Source organism: Salmo salar, chromosome ssa14, assembly GCF_905237065.1.
Source record: "Salmo salar chromosome ssa14, Ssal_v3.1, whole genome shotgun sequence".
Taxonomy (NCBI): domain Eukaryota; kingdom Metazoa; phylum Chordata; class Actinopteri; order Salmoniformes; family Salmonidae; genus Salmo; species Salmo salar.
In genome coordinates, this window is record NC_059455.1 from 14,853,685 (window position 1) to 14,873,459 (window position 19,775).

General features: G+C 42.6%; 1 protein-coding gene across 1 annotated transcript; it reads left to right on the forward strand.

Moving 5' to 3' along the window:
• Positions 1-845: 845 nt before the first annotated feature.
• Positions 846-19,728, forward strand: frrs1a (ferric-chelate reductase 1a). The gene is made up of 16 exons (XM_014139696.2): positions 846-962; positions 1,929-2,127; positions 2,482-2,621; positions 2,762-2,856; positions 2,992-3,139; positions 5,748-5,930; positions 6,022-6,120; positions 8,147-8,294; positions 9,643-9,756; positions 9,986-10,101; positions 10,182-10,268; positions 13,603-13,700; positions 14,083-14,141; positions 14,789-14,932; positions 17,551-17,633; positions 17,998-19,728. Exons 1-16 carry the CDS (start codon positions 954-956, stop codon positions 18,088-18,090), a joined length of 1,815 nt encoding a protein of 604 aa, XP_013995171.1. The 5' UTR covers positions 846-953; the 3' UTR covers positions 18,091-19,728.
• Positions 19,729-19,775: the final 47 nt, after the last annotated feature.

Consider the following 19,775-nt stretch of genomic DNA (forward strand, 5'->3'; position numbering starts at 1 on the left):
GATTCTATATAGGCCGATAGTTTTTTATATTTTCTGGGTCAAGGTTTGTCTTTTCAAGAGAGGCTTTATTACTGCCACTTTTAGTGAGTTTGGTACACATCTGGTGGATAGAGAGACGTTTATTATGTTCAACATAGGAGGGCCAAGTACAGGAAGCAGCTCTTTCAGTAGTTTAGTTGGAATAGGGTCCAGTATGCAGCTTGAAGGTTTAGAGGCCATGATTATTTTCATCATTGTGTCAAGAGATATAGTACTAAAACACTTGAGTGTCTCCATTGACCCTAGGTCCTGGCAGAGTTGTGCAGACTCAGGACAACTGAGCTTTGGAGGAATACGCAGATTTAAAGAGGAGTCCATGATTTGCTTTCTAATGATCTTTTCCTCAAAGAAGTTCATGAATTTAGTAGTGTAAGTGAGTGGTTGCGTGCATAAATGTGATAATGAGGGGTGTTCAAAGGCGCCAACGCAAACATGTCACAAACATGCCACAAACATGCCACAAACAAAATCTGTGTTTGTATGGAGAGAGTCTCCTTAATGAATGGGGAAGAGGTGCATTTATCCCGGGACACCCGAACCCAGGTGTGTCCCATTTCGCTGCAACCCTCCCGGCTCCGCCCACCGACATCCTATTAAGGAAAACAAGAGCAAAGTGAAAGAATTCAGACAGAGTGGGAGGGTCGTCACAATTTCCAACAACCAATGAGCAACTCTGCTGTAAATCCAGCGCATAACTTGAACATTGAGATTGCAGAAAAGCCAGTCTCTTTGGCAATGACAAGGAGTGGCAAGTGGAATGTTAGCTAAAGAGACCGGTACTCAGACTATGTAAGCCGTACCTCTTCCCATACAAGGCAAGCCCACATTGGAGGAAGAACCGCCCAGGGCATGAGCTTTAAAAAGCCTTGCTCAGGTAATAAAACGCATACTATCCTTTTCGCAAGCAGTAAAGTATGCTGGAGGTGAGTACATGGTCCGAGAGATGTCCTTTAAACTGTCGTTTGTCATTTCCCATACTGTTTTCCATTGGTTTGAAATTACCACATGCTTTATTGGGATTACTTAAAGCTTACTGCTAGAATACTATTTTTCATTGGTTTGCTCAATGCTTTGTCTGTTAACTTTCACCGTTTTAGCATGTGGCATATTCAAGAGCCTAACTGAGAAATACACTATATAAACAAAAGTATGCGGACACCCCTACAAATTAGTGGATTCAGCTTTTTCAGCCACACCTGTTGCTGACAGGAGAACGGTACCTGCCCCAATACATAGTGCCAACTGTAGAGTTTGGTGAAGGTGGAATAATGGTCTGGGGCTGTTTTTCATGGTTCGGGCTAGGCCTCTTAGTCCCAGTGAAGGGAAATCTTAATGCTACAGCCTACAATGACATTCTAGACGATTCTGTGTTTCCAACTTTGTGGCAACAGTTTGGGGAAGGCCATTTCCTGTTTCAGCATGGCAATGCACCCATGCACAAAGGGAGGTCCATACACAAATGTTTTGTTGAGATTGGTGTGGAAGAACTTGACTGGCTTGCACAGAGCCCTGACCTCAACCCCATCAAACACCTTTAGGGTGAATTGGAACATTGACTGTGAGTCGGGCCTAATTTCCCAACATCAGTGCCAGACCTCACTAATGCTGTTTCTGAATGGACGCAAGTCCCCGCAGCAATGTTCTAAAATCTAGTGGAAAGCCTTCCCAGAAGAATGCAGGCTATTATAGCAGCCAAGGGGGACCAACTCCATATTAATGCCCATGATTTTGGATTAAGATGTTCGACGAGCAGGTGTCCACATACTTTTGGTCATGTAGTGTATCTGCAAGTGCTACATTTGTAGGTGGTAATAATGGTTATTGATGAACATATGCTTGCCTTCAAGGGTGTGTATTGGAGGGTTTTATTTGTATTTTGTCTTTTTTAGATGGGTAGGAGACTAGGGACCATCCTGCTGTTAGTTCAGACTCTTTGTTTGACATCAGTTGATGCCTACCCCGATGGAAAAGTGACTGAATCCTGTGGGAGTATGATGCCAATACATGGTCATGCCCCCAATACCAGCCACTCTCCCTACACTCTGGCTGTCAATGTCACTACATTCAGTTCTGGAGATTACATCCAAGGTAATGATGACAGTTGGTAATACAAGAGAGGAATATATTCAGCAATTCTTCAAGACAATGTGAATAGAAAGCTTCTTAATTGTTAACTCCAATGTATTTTGGAGTGTAACCTTCATCAGGGTATTTCCAAACAGAAGTAAAGGGGTTTGTCAATACATTTCACATCGTCTGTTTTTCTAGAGCTCCTGTGTACAATAATCTGAGTAGAAACATACTAGGATCAAAAGAGGATGTGGGAAAATCCAGCAGACTAGACATCCACCCCTTTTATCAGCATTTTATTCAATTGGCATTGAAAGAATTGTTCTGGGTCCAACACAAGCACACTCCTACACTGTCATGTAATGTCCCTAGTTACCATATCTGGAACGACATACTTTGAGGGATTCCTGCTTGAGGCTCGGAATGCATCCAATCCAGACTCTGATGCTGTTGGCTCCTTCATCCTGACCAATCCTAAAACCACACAACTGTTGAAATGTGGCCACACTGCGGTAGGCCTACTGACCTTTATGCAAATGTGTTTATTTTAATTTGGCTTGGAATGAATCCTTCACAATGACCTCAGGTTACGCATGGCCTCAATACTCTACATTTCTTGCTTTTTATTATAGTGATTTGTTTTGCTTTTTAGGGTTCAGCTGTCAGTCACACAAGTGATGCCAGACAGACAAAAGTCGTGGTAATCTGGAACGCTCCCCAAAACTCACCCGACGCTGTCGAATTTCTGTGAGTGTTTAGAGTTCATCTGCTTTCCCTGTCTCACACATGCATTTCCATTACATACTATGGTCATTTACAATCTACAGCAAATTATATCCTGAGTGTACAGTTAACAATGAATTTGTGTGTTTCTGAATTAAGTGTGACAGTAGTAGCTCATTTCAAGACTTTCTGGGTGAAAATCCCTGGTCCTGTTGTGTCTCAGAGTGGGGTAACTCCCATCCCACCTAAACCCACCACACCTTCCACTACCATAATGACTTCAACTCCCTCTGTGTTGCCCAGACCAGTAAGTCATACTTAGTCATACAGTGCATCCAGAACGTATTCATACCCCTTGACGATCTACATTTTATTACGTTACAGCCTTATTCTAAAATTGATTATAGTTTTTTCCTCATCACTGTACACACAGTACCCCATAATGACAAAGCAAATACAGGTTAAGACATTTTAGAAAATGTAGTTTAAAAAAACAAATGAAATATCCCATTTACATAAGTGTTCAGACGCTTTACCCAGTACCTTGTTGACGCACCAGTGACTATAGCCTCAAGTCTTCTTGGGTATGATGCTACAAGCTTGGCACACCTGTATTTGGGGAGTTTGTCCCATTCTTCTCTGTATTTCACCCTCAAGCTCTGTCAGGTTGGCTGGGGAGCATCACTTCACAGCTTTTTTCAGGTCTCTCCAGAGATCTTAGATCTGGTTCAAGTCCAGGCTCTGGCTGAGGACATTCAGAGACTTGTCCCGAAGCCACGCCTGCGTTGTCTTGGCTATGTGCTTAGGGTCATTGTCCTGTTGGAAGGCAACCCTTCGCCCCCAGTCTGGGTTCCTGAGCGCTCTGGAGCAGGTTTTCATCAAGGATTTCTCTGTGCTTTGGTCCCTTCATCTTTCCCTTAACCTGACTAATCTCCCAGTCCCTGCCACGGAGAAACATTCCCACACCATGATGCTGCCACCACCATGCTTCACTGGTGTGTGTGTGTGTGGGGGTGCAAGGTTTCCTCCAGATGTGACGCTTGGCATTCAGGCCAAAGAGTTCAATCTTGGTTTTTCATCAGACCAGAATCTTGTTTCTCATGGTCTTAGTCCTTTAGGTGCCATTTGGCAAACTCCAAGCGGGCTGTCAGAAATGTTTTGGTACTCAGATCTGCGCCTCGACAAAATCCTGTCTTGGAGCTCTACGGATAATTCCTTAGATTTCATGGCTTGGATTGCACTGTCAATATGTGGGACCTTATATAGACAGGGGTGCCTTTTTTAAAATGTACTACAGTTGGATTCCAATCAAGTTATAGAAACTTGGGACACATGAGATATATATGAATCGGACGATATTAGCCAAAAAGGCCAACATCGGTATCGACCCAATGTCTAGTTTCACGCCGATATCAAAGCTGACGTGCATACCTATATGACGCCACGTAAAATTTTGCCCTACACGTGCAACACAGCATTCCTAACCTAAACAATGTCTGCTGTGTGGATCAAGCAGTCATTTGAAAGAGACAATTTCAGCAAGACAACTCAATTGCGAACTCCATTAATGCCAAGATAATGGAATTCATTGCCCTTCACAATGAACCGTTTTGTGGGTGATGTTGGCTTTCACAACTAGTCAAGCACCGGTACACTAACGTTGCCAAGTGCGCTATTGTTCAGATGTTGCCCTACTGGAGTGACACAGTAATAGCGTCACTGCTATTAGTTTCACGACATACTATGGAACACCGTTTGGGTCTTTGCGTGTCAAAAAAATATACATGTCAAATAACACTTTGATGCGTTAAATACGTTTTTAATTTGACATGTCAAATAACAGTTCTATTATAAAATGTTGTCTGGAATTTGCACATGCAAGCCAAGCGCCACCACTGCTATCAGTAGCACTGTCAAAGCTGTACAAAAGTCTGCAAACACTGGCCACGAATGATGTGTTTACAATAGTGTTGGTTAGAACGCATTATTAGTACCTAGCTAGCACCAATACAGCCTGAAAACAATGACCAATAGAAACTGCAGTCATTTTCACTATTCTTAGCAATGATTTAGGAGTCCTTGTGACTAAGTATTAGCTAGGTAGCCACTTGTTCGCCTATTGAAATTGAACTTCAGTTCATGAAAATAAATAGCTAGCCAGCTACTTAACCCTGTTGCCCAAAGCTAACATTAGCAGCAAGCTAGCTTAATCTGGCTAGTGAGGCTTGACCTGACCGGGTTATGTGTTGTGAAGCTAGCCACAATAGTGGAATTTGCAGTTTGCTTCAAAATAAAAGTACCTATTTGAAAGTGGATTCATGCCACATTTAGACTAGACAAGGTTGGAATGTGAAGCAATGCAATGGGGTATCGGTCTACTCGGTGACACCCACAGAACACAACTGAAGAGTTTACACAAATATTAGCGTTGTAGCTCTTGTCTTGTGACTGTCACCTCCCCAGTCAGCCTATTGTGTGTACTGACATTCATATTGCACTGTACAGCTTTGTAGCTAACTATATAGAATGCTTAAAAGGCCGCTGAATTTTAAATATCGGTATCTTTTTTTTTTGGCAATGAATATATCGGGTATCAGCCAAAAGTGTCTCAAGGATGATCAATGGAAACAGGATGCACCTGAGCTCAATTTCAAGTCTCATAGCAAAGGGTCTGAATAATTATGTAACTGTCACTTTTTCTTAAACCTTTTTTCATTTTGTCCTTATGGGATACCATGTGTAGATTGAGGACATTTTTTTGTATTTAATCCATTTTATAATAAGGCTGTTCTCAATACTTTCCGAAAGCACTGTATAATGGACTATAAACAGTGTACATTACTATGTTTTGGTACAGAAACCCCCCATTCATGCGCTGTCTCTCTCACTGTCTTTCTTGATGCCTCCTATCTCAGTTCAGCTCAGTGGGTTGTGGCCAACAGAAGTCCTGCCTGTTGGACCCAGTGGGATGTGACCCAGAAAAAGATCCATCGTGCTTCTTCCTGTCGTTCGCCCCCAAGGGTCAGACTGTGGTGTTTGAGCTCAGTGGGCCCTCAGACGGCTACATTGCCTTCGCCCTCTCCCATGACACATGGATGGTAAGTTAGCATTGGTTGATAACTTGCTTGGTAAGTTACTGTAGCATTTCTCTGTAACGGTATGCTTTTCCTTCCCTCATTCTGTTGATAGGGGGATGATGACATGTACCTATGTGTGAGGGATGACGGCTTGGTGGATGTGAGCGCAGCTTATGTCGAAGGAAGGTCCTACCCAAAGGAGGCCTCTGAGGTGAAACCCCACAGTATTTGACTTGAATTGTCTCTTCTATAGACCTACCTGTTGGGGTTCAATATTTTACAGATGTTCCATCCAGAGAATAAATCACTTTTGTCCCGAGTAACCCGGTATTTCCCGCCAAAACCGGACCAGTCAATCCAAAGCATTATAATTAGGCCTATATCTGGCTTTGATTAGCACTTTGCTCGAACTTTCAAGCCTGACGCTACCTGAGCCCTACATTAAAAACATGTCATGAGACCAAGCCAAAAAAAGACCAAATGATTGTGCCATTATCCAATACATACATGAAATATAATGGGGCCTATTTGTATGTTTAGTAGCCTGATGCATATATACCTTTCATAAAAATTCCCCTGATAATATCCTACCCTCTTTCTCTATTGCTTCATTCTTTAATTGCTTTCAATAGTTAAATTATATACCTTTTGATGTCCTCATCTTCAATATTCTAATGACATCCTTGAATAATATAGGACTAGAGTTTGATGCAGAAGGTGTTCAATTCTCTTCACGAAGATTGAATGGATATGGGTTTCAATAGAACACTTGCGCAGCTGCGCCAGAGCGCTTTAATTAGGTCAGGTGGAAATGTCAGATGTCAACTCATTAAAAGGAGGAAATCGCCACCGCCCGACCTCATTGCTTTCTCTTCCCCCAACTGTCTAATTCAGCCGTTCTGTGCGTCCACGAATCAACGTAAGTCCACCGACTCTGTTACCTTTCATCTGAACTATCATCTCAGAGGAATTAGTCGGGCAACTGGTCGGATGTGTCCGGTCCTTTACCTGGACCTCCACTGATCTAACACGACCATTGGTACCAGGCATGGTCTTGGTGATATGGCCCACCGGCTGGGAGGCTCGAGACAGTTCAGGGTCCATTATCGTTACTACTTGGACAGTGTCCAGGCTGGCTGTTTCTCTCCGCCATTTCCCTCTGTGCAGTAGGCTTGGTAGGTCACGCAGAATGAATCGGGCCAAGATCTGGCTCTGCCGCCACCAGCGTCTGCCAATGAGGTTGGTATCAGCATACATGGCTTGAGGAAGTGAGTCGTCTCGGAGCAGATTCCGTGTGACCGGATCTGGGTCAGCGACGTCGGCGGCGAGATATCCCAAGGGTTTGGAGTTCAGTATCCCTTCCACCTCTAGCACCTGTCTTTGGTTCAGTCCGGCTCGAAGGACCATTGTAAGATTATTGGAATCTGTGGGTAGCTGGACAGGCAGGATCACTGACCATAGTGAAGGTGCTCAGGTGGTTAAAGGAATTCCTGCCTCAACCTCCTCCATTCCTGTCACCTGACCCGTGACCACCTGTTCACCTTCACTATTGTCAGTCATCCTACCTGTCCATCTACCCACAAAGATTCCAATCTTACATTTAGAATTAAAAAAAAATAAGGTGACCCCCCCCCACCAAGATGGAGATGGGTAAATCAGACATTCCTTCGTTCTTCATATTACTGTAGCATAGACTATGCTGCCGCAAATGTAAACCTGTCACAAGAAAAAAAAAAGTTACCATCATGAGATGATAGGTCAGAATGCATTGTGAACTGCGCCCCATACTGAGATGGGCTGTCTGTCCCCACCCTGAGTTGATTGATCATGCAGAGGCCGTAGAGAAGCTAGATTTAGACATTGCATATAATTTAACGGTTCCATTTCACGCCATGCTGTTCACATAAATCATTTATTTACCAGTTTCTTGCAGTTATTTATCCTGGGAAAAGGGATTGGTTTTGGGCGATAAATTCCGGTTACCCTGTTCCCGTCATTCAACCCTACTACCTGGCCTCTAGTTGAGCCAGGTTTATGTGTAGCACTGTAACTATTGTATGGCTGACTTGGCGACAAGCTAGAATTTCTTGAATGCTTGAAAATTAAACCTTCCTCAGTCAGCATCAACTCATCAATATGAGTCATAATAATCAAACATGACTATGACTTATTAGATCAGGCATATTATAATCATTTATTTAAACGGAGTATGGACATGCCATTTCCTTTTCCTATAGAATGTTCTTACAGACGTGGCCTGGAGATTGGCGGATGGAGTCATTCAGTGTCGGTTTCGTCGACAAGTTCTTGTCCCACAGGACCCAACCCGGTTTAGTCTGGACGCACCGTATTACCTGTTCATGGCATACGGTGAAGCTGAATATGGTGAGTTGCAATATGATATACGATCATGGTATGGTTTTGTACCTGTCCAATATAACAAGAGTAACCAACAACCAAAAAAAAAGGGCAGAATGCAAAAATCATATTGATCAGATTTGAGCATACAGGTAAAGATTGGACCTGTGATATAGTTTTTATTGTAGTTGTGTGCTGATTTGAAATCGCAAACCTCTTAAGCCCTGTTTCCACTGGCACTTAAAATTAGGGCCAAATTCAAGCTGTTCAAATGGAATTCTCATTCGAGCTGGTTCGGGGGAAACCCGGGCCAGCACAGCCCATTTTTCACAACTGGTACTAGCTCAATTAGAGTTCGGGCTAGTGACACCTTTACTATGCAACCACCAGCTGCTCACTGCTGGATGCTGACACAACAAAGTACTTAAGTAAAAAAAAAAATGTTTTACTTTAGATTGGATCTGTGATATAGTTTTTATTGTAGTAGTGTTGGGGTACTGGAAAGGTCTTCCCCACATTTTAATAGCTATCTAATTACTGTACAAGAATGGGCTGTATTGCAAATTGTTTCCTTTATTACATCCATTAGCAGATTGTCTTTTGCATACAGCTACATCTTTTACAGTACATCACAAAATATAAAGGCAACTTCAGATCCGGTTCTTTAGGATCTAAGCTCCCTGACTTTACTCTAGTTATCGCGTAGTTCACAAAAATGTCATGTGGGTGTTATCTGTCGACTGAGGTCAAGGAGTTTGTTTTATGAGGTTGGCTTGTGTTATTGCCCTCAGGGTAAAGTCTCATAACAAACATTTATTTCACATTATTGTTTAATGACACCCAAGCTTCCGCAACTGGCTACCATGACAGTAAATGTCAAATCAATCCTGTGGTATAAAATATGTTGCGATTGAGACGTTCTATCATTTTAGGTGCATTGTGAAATAAGAAAATACTTTTCCACTTAATGACGACTTTATGACGGAAATGATAAGAAGTGACAATATAGATGAAAGGTTTTGCGGTTGAGGGTTGAGAAGCAAAGTGTTTAATGCTGGCTCTGAAATGACTTGCTGTCACACAACAGCATGCATCCATTTAACTGTAGGCCATATTTCTATAGCTGGAGTCTTCCTGTTTATATCCCACTGAGCACATGTCAATTCCTCATCTTTTCCACATTGGTTTAACTTAATTTCATTGTTTCCATGTCATTTCAATCTTGATTCAACCTTTGTGTTCCCAGTGGAATGTCACTTTCACTGGCACATCCGTTGTATGTCACTCATGGTGACATACTACCTTTATGAGAAGCCTATAGCTACTGTAAGTGACTTGCTGCTAACTTGTCTCTCTCTCAAACCATTGTTTTGAGGCGAGGTGCAAAGGCATGACCGCCAACCCCTCATATCCTCACAGCAGTCGGTCATCAACGGCCCAGCAGAGATTCTCAATGGCTCTCGATCACCACTTCTCATGAAATTTCACAGTGAGTAGACTGGAGACTGAAAATGATAGGCAAACAAATGTAGAATTCTGTAACTACATAAAACCAACATTCAGTTCTATGCGCAATACCATGTCAATATGCCATGTCAGACAGGTCCACAATTTGATACATACAGTATTTCATGACTTGATTTATGAATGATTTTAGCTCCTCAAAGTTTTGGTCTGATTCCCATCTGTAATACCCGTTATCTCTTTTGTAATATCAGGCATTCTGATGTTAATTGCCTGGATGTTGGCTGGGAGCACAGGTACTTTCCTAGCCAGCTACTTCAAGCCTGATTGGCCAGAGAGAACACTGTTTGGTCAGAAAATTTGGTTCCAGGTATGTAAAAGAAGCAAAGTATTTACATTGCTGTCACTGCTTAAAGGTGATAAGCATCAACGTGTTCTGTGTTTGTCCAGGTACATCGAGGGTTGATGATCTTAACAGTGCTGCTTACCTGTGTGGCCTTCACTCTTCCCTTCATCTACAGAGGAGGTTGGAGTAAGGTAAGCATTAGCACACACAAAATCCCTCTTATTCTTCCTCATGCTTGTGATGTTATACACTGCCTTAACCTTGTTTAGCCAGCAGAGGGCATTGCATCTTGTTGTCAGATGAGGAGTTTTCTATTTTGAGTGCCTGACTATAATGTAACTGTCATGGACCGATTCAACCATTTCTCTTAGAAATGTTTATGCAGCAGGGCTTTGTTTATGCTACTGACTGAATACTGTAATGCATGTTACCTTAAACAGAGGCTTCAGAAGAAAAGTTGTTCAAATCAAATTTATTTGTCACATGCTTTGTCAACAACCGGTGTAGACTAACAGTGAAATGCTTACTTACGGGTCCTTTTCCAACAATGCAGAGGTAAAGATAAAATGGAAATAGTGACATGAGTAGGGTTGTAAAATTTCCATGGGATGTTAAACATGGGAATTTTTCTAAAATTCATCAAAGTTAGGTTATAACAGTGAACCTTATTTGTGGGATAACAAGGCAATTCTAGGTCTTGTGGCATATTTTAGTTAAACTATCCCCAATGGAATTGCAACCCTCGGCATGCACAGTGCATTCTTCCATCACATGTACAGCTGATTCTCATGATCTTGCACACTGAGATGCAATTGAGCCCACACTACTACACTGTCTGAGCCAAGGACTACATGCTTTCTGGTAAGTTTTGATTACAATACTGGGTGGGGTGAATATATTTTATGACATGCATGAGTTTTTAAATAGTAGCCTACAGCAGTGTTTAAATCCTTTTTAACTTGTTAACAATTTCTTCTAGTTAGTTTTTGCTACCATGTGGAATTTAGCTTGCTTGAGCCTGCTAACTGAGGAGTTTATCCACCTGTTTCCGTACAGGTTTCATTTTAAAACATTTCTTACAAGGGAGTTGAATCTAACTGCTTAACTATCTGTACATTGAATTGTGTTTTAACACTTTTTTTTTTTTTTTCTAATCTTTCCAGGAGAATGCCATTGGCAGTATTTGAGGTGTGGAGACATTGCACTGCAGCTAATGTAGAAGGAAAAGCTGTGTACACTTGCAAATACTGTGCCAAATCATATGTGAAGAATGCAACAAAGGTGCAGAAACATCTGGCCAAGTGCTTGAAGTTCCCTCAGCACTCACAACAAGCAACCTCTGACAAAAGTCTCTATTCGAGGTGAAAATGATGAATCGGACACCTTATCGATAGCAACAGCTCATGGTCATCCTGGAATCAGAAGTTTTTGACTTGATGGAGGAACATAGTCAGAGAAATGCTGATGAATGTCTTGCTCGAGCTGTGTATGCAACTGGTTCACCTCTGCTCACAGGCAATGTGTATTGGAAGAGATTTCTGAATGTTCTTTGCCCAGCATACACCCCTCCAACCAGACATGCTTTATCTAATCATTTGTTGGATGCAGAGTTCAAGTGAAGGTCAAGCAAATCATCAAGAAAGCAGACTGTATTGCAATCATCTCTGATGGGTGGTTGAATGTTTGTGGGCAAGGAATAATTAACATCTCAACCAGTATTCTACAAGAGCACAGACACCGGTCTCTACATTGCAGATGAGCTGAAGGCAGTCATCAATGACCTTGGACCACAGAAGGTATTTGCACTGGTGACAGACAATGCTGTGAACATGAAGGCTGCTTGGTCTAAAGTGGAGTCCTACCCTCACAGCACACCCATTGGATGTGCTGCTCATGCATTGAATCTGCTCCTCAAGGACATCATGGCACTGAAAACAATGGATACACTCTACAAGAGAGCCAAGGAAATGGTTAGGTATGTGAAGGGTCAAGTTATAGCAGCAATCTTTCTCACCAAGCAAAGTGAGAAGAATAAGGGCACCACATTGAAGCTGCCCAGCAACACCCGTTGGGGTGGTGTTGTCATCATGTTTGACAGTCTCCTGGCGGGGAAGGAGTCTCCAAGAAATGGCCATATTAGTCTGCCAATATCGGTAGCACCGTCAAGAGGATCCTCCTGGATGATGTATTTTGGGAGAGAGTGGTAAGCAGCCTGTAGCCATTGCATGGATTGAGGGAGACAATGCCATCCTGTCTGATATTCACTCTGCTTGCAGATGTAAGAGAAATCTGTACTGCCCTGCCCACTTCACTGTTGCTCCAAGCAGAGAACTGCAGTTCTGAAATGCATCAAAAAGACTTCTGCCTGAAGCTCATACATGCTGCAGCGTACATATTGTACCCCAAGTATGCGGCAAGAGCATCCTGTCTGGTGCAGAGATCAAGAAGGCCTATGGTGTCATCGCTGCTGTGTCTCGCCACCTTGGCCTGGATGAGGGCAAGGTTCTTGCCAGTCTGGCGAAGTACACTTCCAAGCAAGGGCTTTGGGTTGGAGATGCAATATGGCAGTTGTGCCAACATCTCATCAGCCACCTGGTGGAAGGGACTTTGTGGCTTTGAGGCTCTTTCCCCTGTGGCCTCCAAATTCCAACATCAGCCGCCTCAGAGGGCAACTGGTCCTTGTTTGGGAACAATGACCAATACAAGGGTTGAACAATTCGTGGCCATCTGGGCAAATTTGAGTGTCTTTGAGCCTGACAACGAGCCATACTCAAGTTTGGAAAGTGATAGTGAAGATGAGGCCTCAGTCTGATGTTCAAGAGGTGGACATTGAGGTCCAGGGAGAAGACATGGAAGCCTGAGAGGAAGACAACCAAAACTTTAGTTTCTAAACTATCATTTTACAGATAAATGTTTGGGAGATGTGAGGGATCATTCAATATTCCCTTTTGTTCAGTGAAATCATCCCATGTGAAGAGTCAACTCATTTAATTGAAGTTCAATTCATAACTAAATTGTTTTATTTCTATTGAAAGGATTTAATCATTTGCAAGTGTCTACTTATAAGGTAAAAGGTTTCTGTCACCATATGATATGGTAGATATATCCATTGCAAAAAACATCTACATTTAAATAGTATTAATATCAATTTGCATATTTCCACGAAGGTTTCCACCTCTGAATATTCCCCAAAATGTGCATCCCTAGACACAAGGAATAAATACAGTGAAGAACAATAACGAGTAAAAAATAACATGGCTCTATACAGGGAGTACCAGTACTGAGTCGCTGTGCAGGTTTACGAGAATTGAGGTAGCTATGTACAGATGGGTAGGAGTAAAGTGACTAGGCAACAGGACAGATGATACAGTAGCAGGGAGAGTGAGTGTGTGTGCTGGGGTGTAAGTATGTGTGTGCAAAAAGTGTCAATGTAGGTAGTCCGGGTAAAAAAAAAAAAAAAGTTTGATTGCGTGGAGGGCTTTAGTGTTTAATACAGAGCATTTGTCTTTCTGGTGTCATCTCCAGCGTGCTGGGGCCCATCCCTACCTGGGATGTACTGTACTAACCCTGGCTCTCCTTCAGCCTATCATGGCCACTCTCAGACCTCCCCCTGACTCCTCCAGGTAAAGCCCTATCCACAGCCCAATTGACCACCAACCATCTCACAGGGCTATACTCAAGTACTCTATACAGCAATGGAAGATTCTAATGCTGGAAATGCTTTGCTAAACTGCTCGTAAACATTATTACGTAGACCTCATACAAAACGGTTTAATACACACTTGTTGATATTGAATTTAAAATATGTACATAAATGATTTGTTAACCTATTCCATGATCAAAATGTTTAACATTAAGTGCTACCATTACCCATACAAGTAATGGATGGATTGTATATTGACTCTGGTGCCTTTGTTTTCTCTATCCATTCCATGGCTGTGATGTAAGTGTTATTCTATTATTAGCCTGTATTCTTAGCACTGATTAGCTGTTCTTTCTTTGCAGGAGGTGGGTGTTTAATTGGCTGCATTGGGGAGCTGGGACTGTTGCTGAGATTATGGCTGGTTAGTCAACCTTCTGGAAATTCTTCTGTTCTCTTAGTACATATTTGATACTCAAGCTAAATAACTTAATGCATACAAAGTCCTAATTGTCTGATTGAATGTCACTGTTATTGAGTAGCTAGCTGAGGATCACTTCCCATCAGAGTAAATCCTGTTTAGGGCCAGGAGTTTTTCCTGATCATGTGACTTTACCAGGAAAAGCTCTGGGTCCTTTCTATAACTAGTGGTGCATTCAAGGGCTGTCGGAGTATCAGAAATACAAAGTTTTTTACTTGAACAACCCAAGTAATTTCAAGATTTGCTTTTACCTGAGTGGCCGAGTTTCATTTCACCACTGACCTCACCTTTTCAATCGAAAGATGACGACAAATCAGTTTTTCAAACTTATCCATGTGGATAATGAAGGTAGTTTGACAGTATTGTCAAGCTAGCTTACTGTATTATTAGCAACGTTAGCTATCTTTTTTAGCTAATTGTTCCGACTTCAAAAGCCCTTGAACACAATCATATCGGACCTTATTGGGAGGTTTCCCACTTCTGACGAGCATGTGAATGCAGCATTGGGCCCAGAGTTTTTCCTGGTCATGTCACATGGTCAGGGAAAAATCTTATCCCTTATGTGATACTCACTTCCTGTTGTGATGCAGTTGCGGCAATGTTTTTGGGGACGGGCCAGCAATCTGTGCTCCTGCCTCACTCCTGGCGCCTGGGGGTTCTGGCTGGGTTCCTGGCATGGGTCGTCCTCTTGAGGGTGCTACTTGGGCTCCATAAAAAAGGCTACATTAAAACAGGTAAGTAATCGGCCTGTTGATCACCATTAGTTGTGACGTCAGTGAGAAGTTGAATCTTTCATCGGACTTTGATGTGCAAATGCATTACTTCCATTCTTGCTATATGGCAACTTATTGAATTCTTCAAATGAGCAGTTATTCAATCATATGATTAGGTGTGTGTATATCTAGTTTTAAGACAATGCACACATCCTCCCATTTATTTCAACCTACTTAACAGGTTATGCAATGTATTCAGACCCCTTGACTTTTCCCATATTTTTTTCCCCCCTCAATCTAATCACAATACCCCATAATGACAAAGTAGAAACAGATTATTGTTTTGTTTGTGTATATATTAGGAAATATCACAATATTGAGACCCTTTGCTATGAGACTTGAAATTGAGCTCAGCTGCATCTGGTTTCCATTGATCATCCTTGAGATGTTTCTACAACTTGATTGGAGTCCAACTGTGGTAAATTCAATTGATTGGACATGATTTGGAAAGGCACACCTGTCTATAAGGTCCCACAGTTGACAGTGCATGTCAAAGCAAAAACCAAGCCATGAGGTCGAAGGAATTGTCCCTAGAGCTCCAAGAGGATTGTGTCATGGCACAGATCAGGGTAAGGGTACCAAACAATGTCTGCAGCATTGAAGGTCCCCAAGAACATAATGGTCTCCTTAAGTGGAAGAAGTTTGGAACCACCAAGACTCTTCCTAGAGCTGGCAGCCCAGCCAAACTGAGCAATCAGGGGAGAAGGGCCTTGGTCAGGGAGGTGACCAAGAACCCAATGGTCACTCTGACAGAGCTTCAGGGTTCCTCTGTGGAGATGGGAGAACCTTCCAGAAGGACAACCATCTCTGCAGAATTCCACCAATCAGGCCTTTATGGTAAAGTGCCATACAGAACCCACTCCTCAGTAAAAGGCACATGACGGGGGATAGGGTCTAGTTTACTTTGGGCACGTCAGTCAGGTGGAAATTCAGGAAACTGCCTGTTACTAAGGTCCAGAAGCCAGGATATGCATATAGAGAACACTTTGAAGTTTCTAAAACTGTTAAAATAATGTCAGACTGTAACAGAATTGATATGGCAGGCGAAAAACCAATCAGAATTGTTTTGAGGTCCCAGGCTCTAAAATGGAAAGCTATTGTTCCTATGTAATTCCGGCTCCCAGTTTGCAATTCCTATGGCTTCCACTAGATGTCAACAGTCTTCGTTCAAGGTTTCAGGCTTGTTTCTTGAAAAACGAGCAAGAATTTAGTTTTAGTGAAGAGAGCACCGGAACAATATCAGTCTTTCGGCTAATTACTAATTTTACTTACCTATTGAACATATTACTTTTGTATGACATATTGTTTATTTACATTTTAGGGTACCTGAGGATTAAATGGAAATGTCGTTAGACTTGTTTGGATGAAGTTTAGCAGTAGCTTTTTGGACTCTGTTGAACGACTTTGGATTACTGAAATCGATGGTGCCAACTAAACTGACTTTTTGGATATAAAGGATTTTATCTAACAAAACAACCATTCATGTTGTAGCTGGGACACTTGGGATTGCAAACAGGAAGATTTTCAAAAGTAAGTGATTTATTTAATCCCTTTGTGACGTCTGTGCTGGTTGAAAAATGTTGATGTGGGGCGCCATCCTCCGACAATCGCATGGTATGCTTTCTCTGTAAAGCCTTCTGTAAATCAGTCAACGCAGTTAGATTAACAAGAATTTAAGCTTTTAAGTGTTATAAGATACAAGTATGTTTAATATTACGATTATTTGAATTGTGCTCCCTCCAATTTCATCGGATGTTGTCGACAGGTGTCCCGCTGGCGGGATGCCTATCCCTAAGATTGAACTTTTTGGCCTGAATGCCAAGCATGTCTGGAAGGCCTTGGTCAGGGAGGTGACGAGAAGGAGGAAACCTGGCACCATCCCTACGGTGAAGCGTGGTGGCAGCATCATGCTGTGGGGATGTTTTTCAGGGACTGGGCAACTAGTCAGGACTGAGGGAAAGATGAATGGAGCAAAGTCCAGAGATCCTTGATGAGAACCTGCTCAGGACCTCTGACTGGGGCGACGCTTCACCTTCCAACAGGGCAGCGACCCTAAGCACACAGCCAAGACAACACAGGAGCGGCTTTGGCCCAACCAGACCCCGGACTTGAACCTGGTCAAACATCTCTGGAGAGGGCTGAAAATGGCTGTGCAGCGACACTCTCCATCCAACCTGACAGAGCTTGAGTATGTGCAAAGAAATGGGGGAAACTCCCCAAATACAAATGTGCCAAGCTTGTGTCATACCCAAGAAGACTCGAGGTTGTAATCGCTGCCAAGGTGCTTCAACAAAGTACTGAGTAAAGGGTCTGAAAACACATGTACTCTAAATATGATATTTCAGTTTTTTATACTGTATACATTTGGAATGTGTAAACTTGTTTTTGATTTGTCATTATGGGGTTGTGTGTAGATTTGAGGGGGAAAACTATTTTATCAATTTTATAATAAGGCTGTAATATAATGTGGGAAGTCAAGGGGTCTGAATACTTTCCGACTGCCCTGTGTATGTGTTAATAGCCCATATGCTATTTTAGAAGTTATATTCCTTAAAGGTAAATCCTTTTTCCTGTTTCAGGATTTTGTGACTTTGTTTCCAAAGCGAGTGACATTGATGATCAGCAGAGGATTCTTGCTGATGACTCAGAGGTCAGCACTTGGGTAAGGCCATAAGCACAGATTCTAAGGGTTCTCTGAAGCTTTTAAGTAATTTGAAGTGTAAAGGCCAGTAAGAATTCAGCTTTGAAGCCAGAGGTGGACATGTTTTTATGAAGTCAGCTTTGTCTGATTAGGCCCTGTAGAAGCTATTTGATTGTTCTGGAGTAAATGCATGGGATTTACTAGCAACTGCTGGTCCAAAGTAATCTTGGCACCCAGAACCAGATCAACTGCTGGTTTTTAGCTACTCATTTGATATTAAGGCTGTCATGACAGATTGGTGCAAAATGCCAGTTTGTATTTGTCTGAGATCATATGTGGATAATATTGTGCATTTGGCAATTGAATGTTTTGTTTTTTTCCACAGGATGCATGGTTCAAAATCGTTGCCCTTCTTGCCTTTGTTATTGGGAATAGCGGGTTCCTGATCAGCTTCATTTACACCATCCGTGGATTGTGATGAATCTGTGAGAAGGGCCATTCCATGGTACATGACAACTCACTGGCTGTTAGAATGGTGGAGGATCCTGACTCTTATTCAGATTCAGGCCACAGGCAGATCAAAACACTGAACCAGATCTAAAGCTATAGATGGAGTGATAGGAGATATATATAAATAAATACTGGATAGATTATCCATTTCACACATCAAGTATTTCTGCACTATTGATTTTGCACTAATGTTCTTATCCCAACTTCTCAGGGAAATGCAGTTGAACACTCAGCAGCCAGTTTATTAGGTATACCATCCCGTTCACGAAAATAGATCGCTTCTACAGTGAGTCACGTGGCTGTGGCTTAGTATATACTGTAAAGCAAGCAGACAGGCATCGAGCACAGGAGGCTGCTGAGGGGAGGACGGCTCATAGTAATGGCCTGAACCGAGCGAATGGAATCAAACACATGGAAGCCATGTGTTTGTATTTGATACCGTTCCACTAATGCCATTACCACGAACCCGTCCTCCCCAATTAACACCAACCTCCTGTGGCATCGAGGCATTCAGTTACTGTTCGATTGACCATTCGAATAGGCAAAACGAGTGACCTAAGCGAATTTGAGAGTGTTATGATTGTCAGTGCCAGGCGCACTGGTACCAGTATCTCAGAAATGGCCGCCCTCCTGGGCTGTTCACACACGTCTAGGGTTTACCAAGAATGGGGCGACAAACATCCAGTCAGTGGCAGTCCTGTAGGTGGAAACGGCTCGACATAAGCGGGCTAAGGAGAATGGCAAGAATCGTGCAAGCTAACAGGTGGGCCACAGACATAACGGCGCAGTACAACAATGGTGTGCAGAATGGCATCTCGGGAACGCGAAACTCGTCGATCCTTGTCATGGATGGGCTATTACAGCAGACCACCACACCGCTCCTATCAGCTAAAAACAAGACGCTTCATTGGGCACGTGATCACCAACACTGGACAACTGAGGAATGGAACAACATCACCTGGTCCGACGAATCCCGGTTCCTGTTGACTCATGCTGATGTCAGGATTTGGCGTAAGCAACATGAGTCCATGGCCCCATCCTGCCTAGTGTCATCGGTACAGTCTGGTGTAGTGGTGTGGGGAATGTTTTCCTGGCATACCTTAGGTCCCTTGATATCAATTGAACGCCACAGCATATATGAACATTGTTGCTGACTGAACCCAGTAGAGGATCTTTGGGATGAGACTGAACGGGGTGTTGGCAGCACGACTGTACCGCCATCCAATATGCATTAACTCTGATGCCTTCACCTCAGCATGGACCAACATCCCTGTGGAACGTTTCCCGACACCTTGTAGAATCCATGCCAAGTATTCGGGCTGTTTTGGAGGCAAAGGGGGATCTGACCCGGTACTAGATGGGTGTACCTAAACTGTCCGCTGAGTGTATATTGAAATGCATTATCTCAATACAGCCTTGTCCCATATGAGTTCATGTTTATTACATTTGTGAAGTGTTGCTGAATATATATGTAAGGGAGAATGCACAATCTCAATGAATAATTACAAATTCTCTTTGTTTGAATTATGTGCGGGTCAGTTATGTTTCTGAAACAGAAGTTATCCTGTAGTATAATATCAGTAAATAAATACATTTGGAAAGTTAACTATCCCTTCCTGTGACTGTACATTTTATTGGACACTGACAGGCACA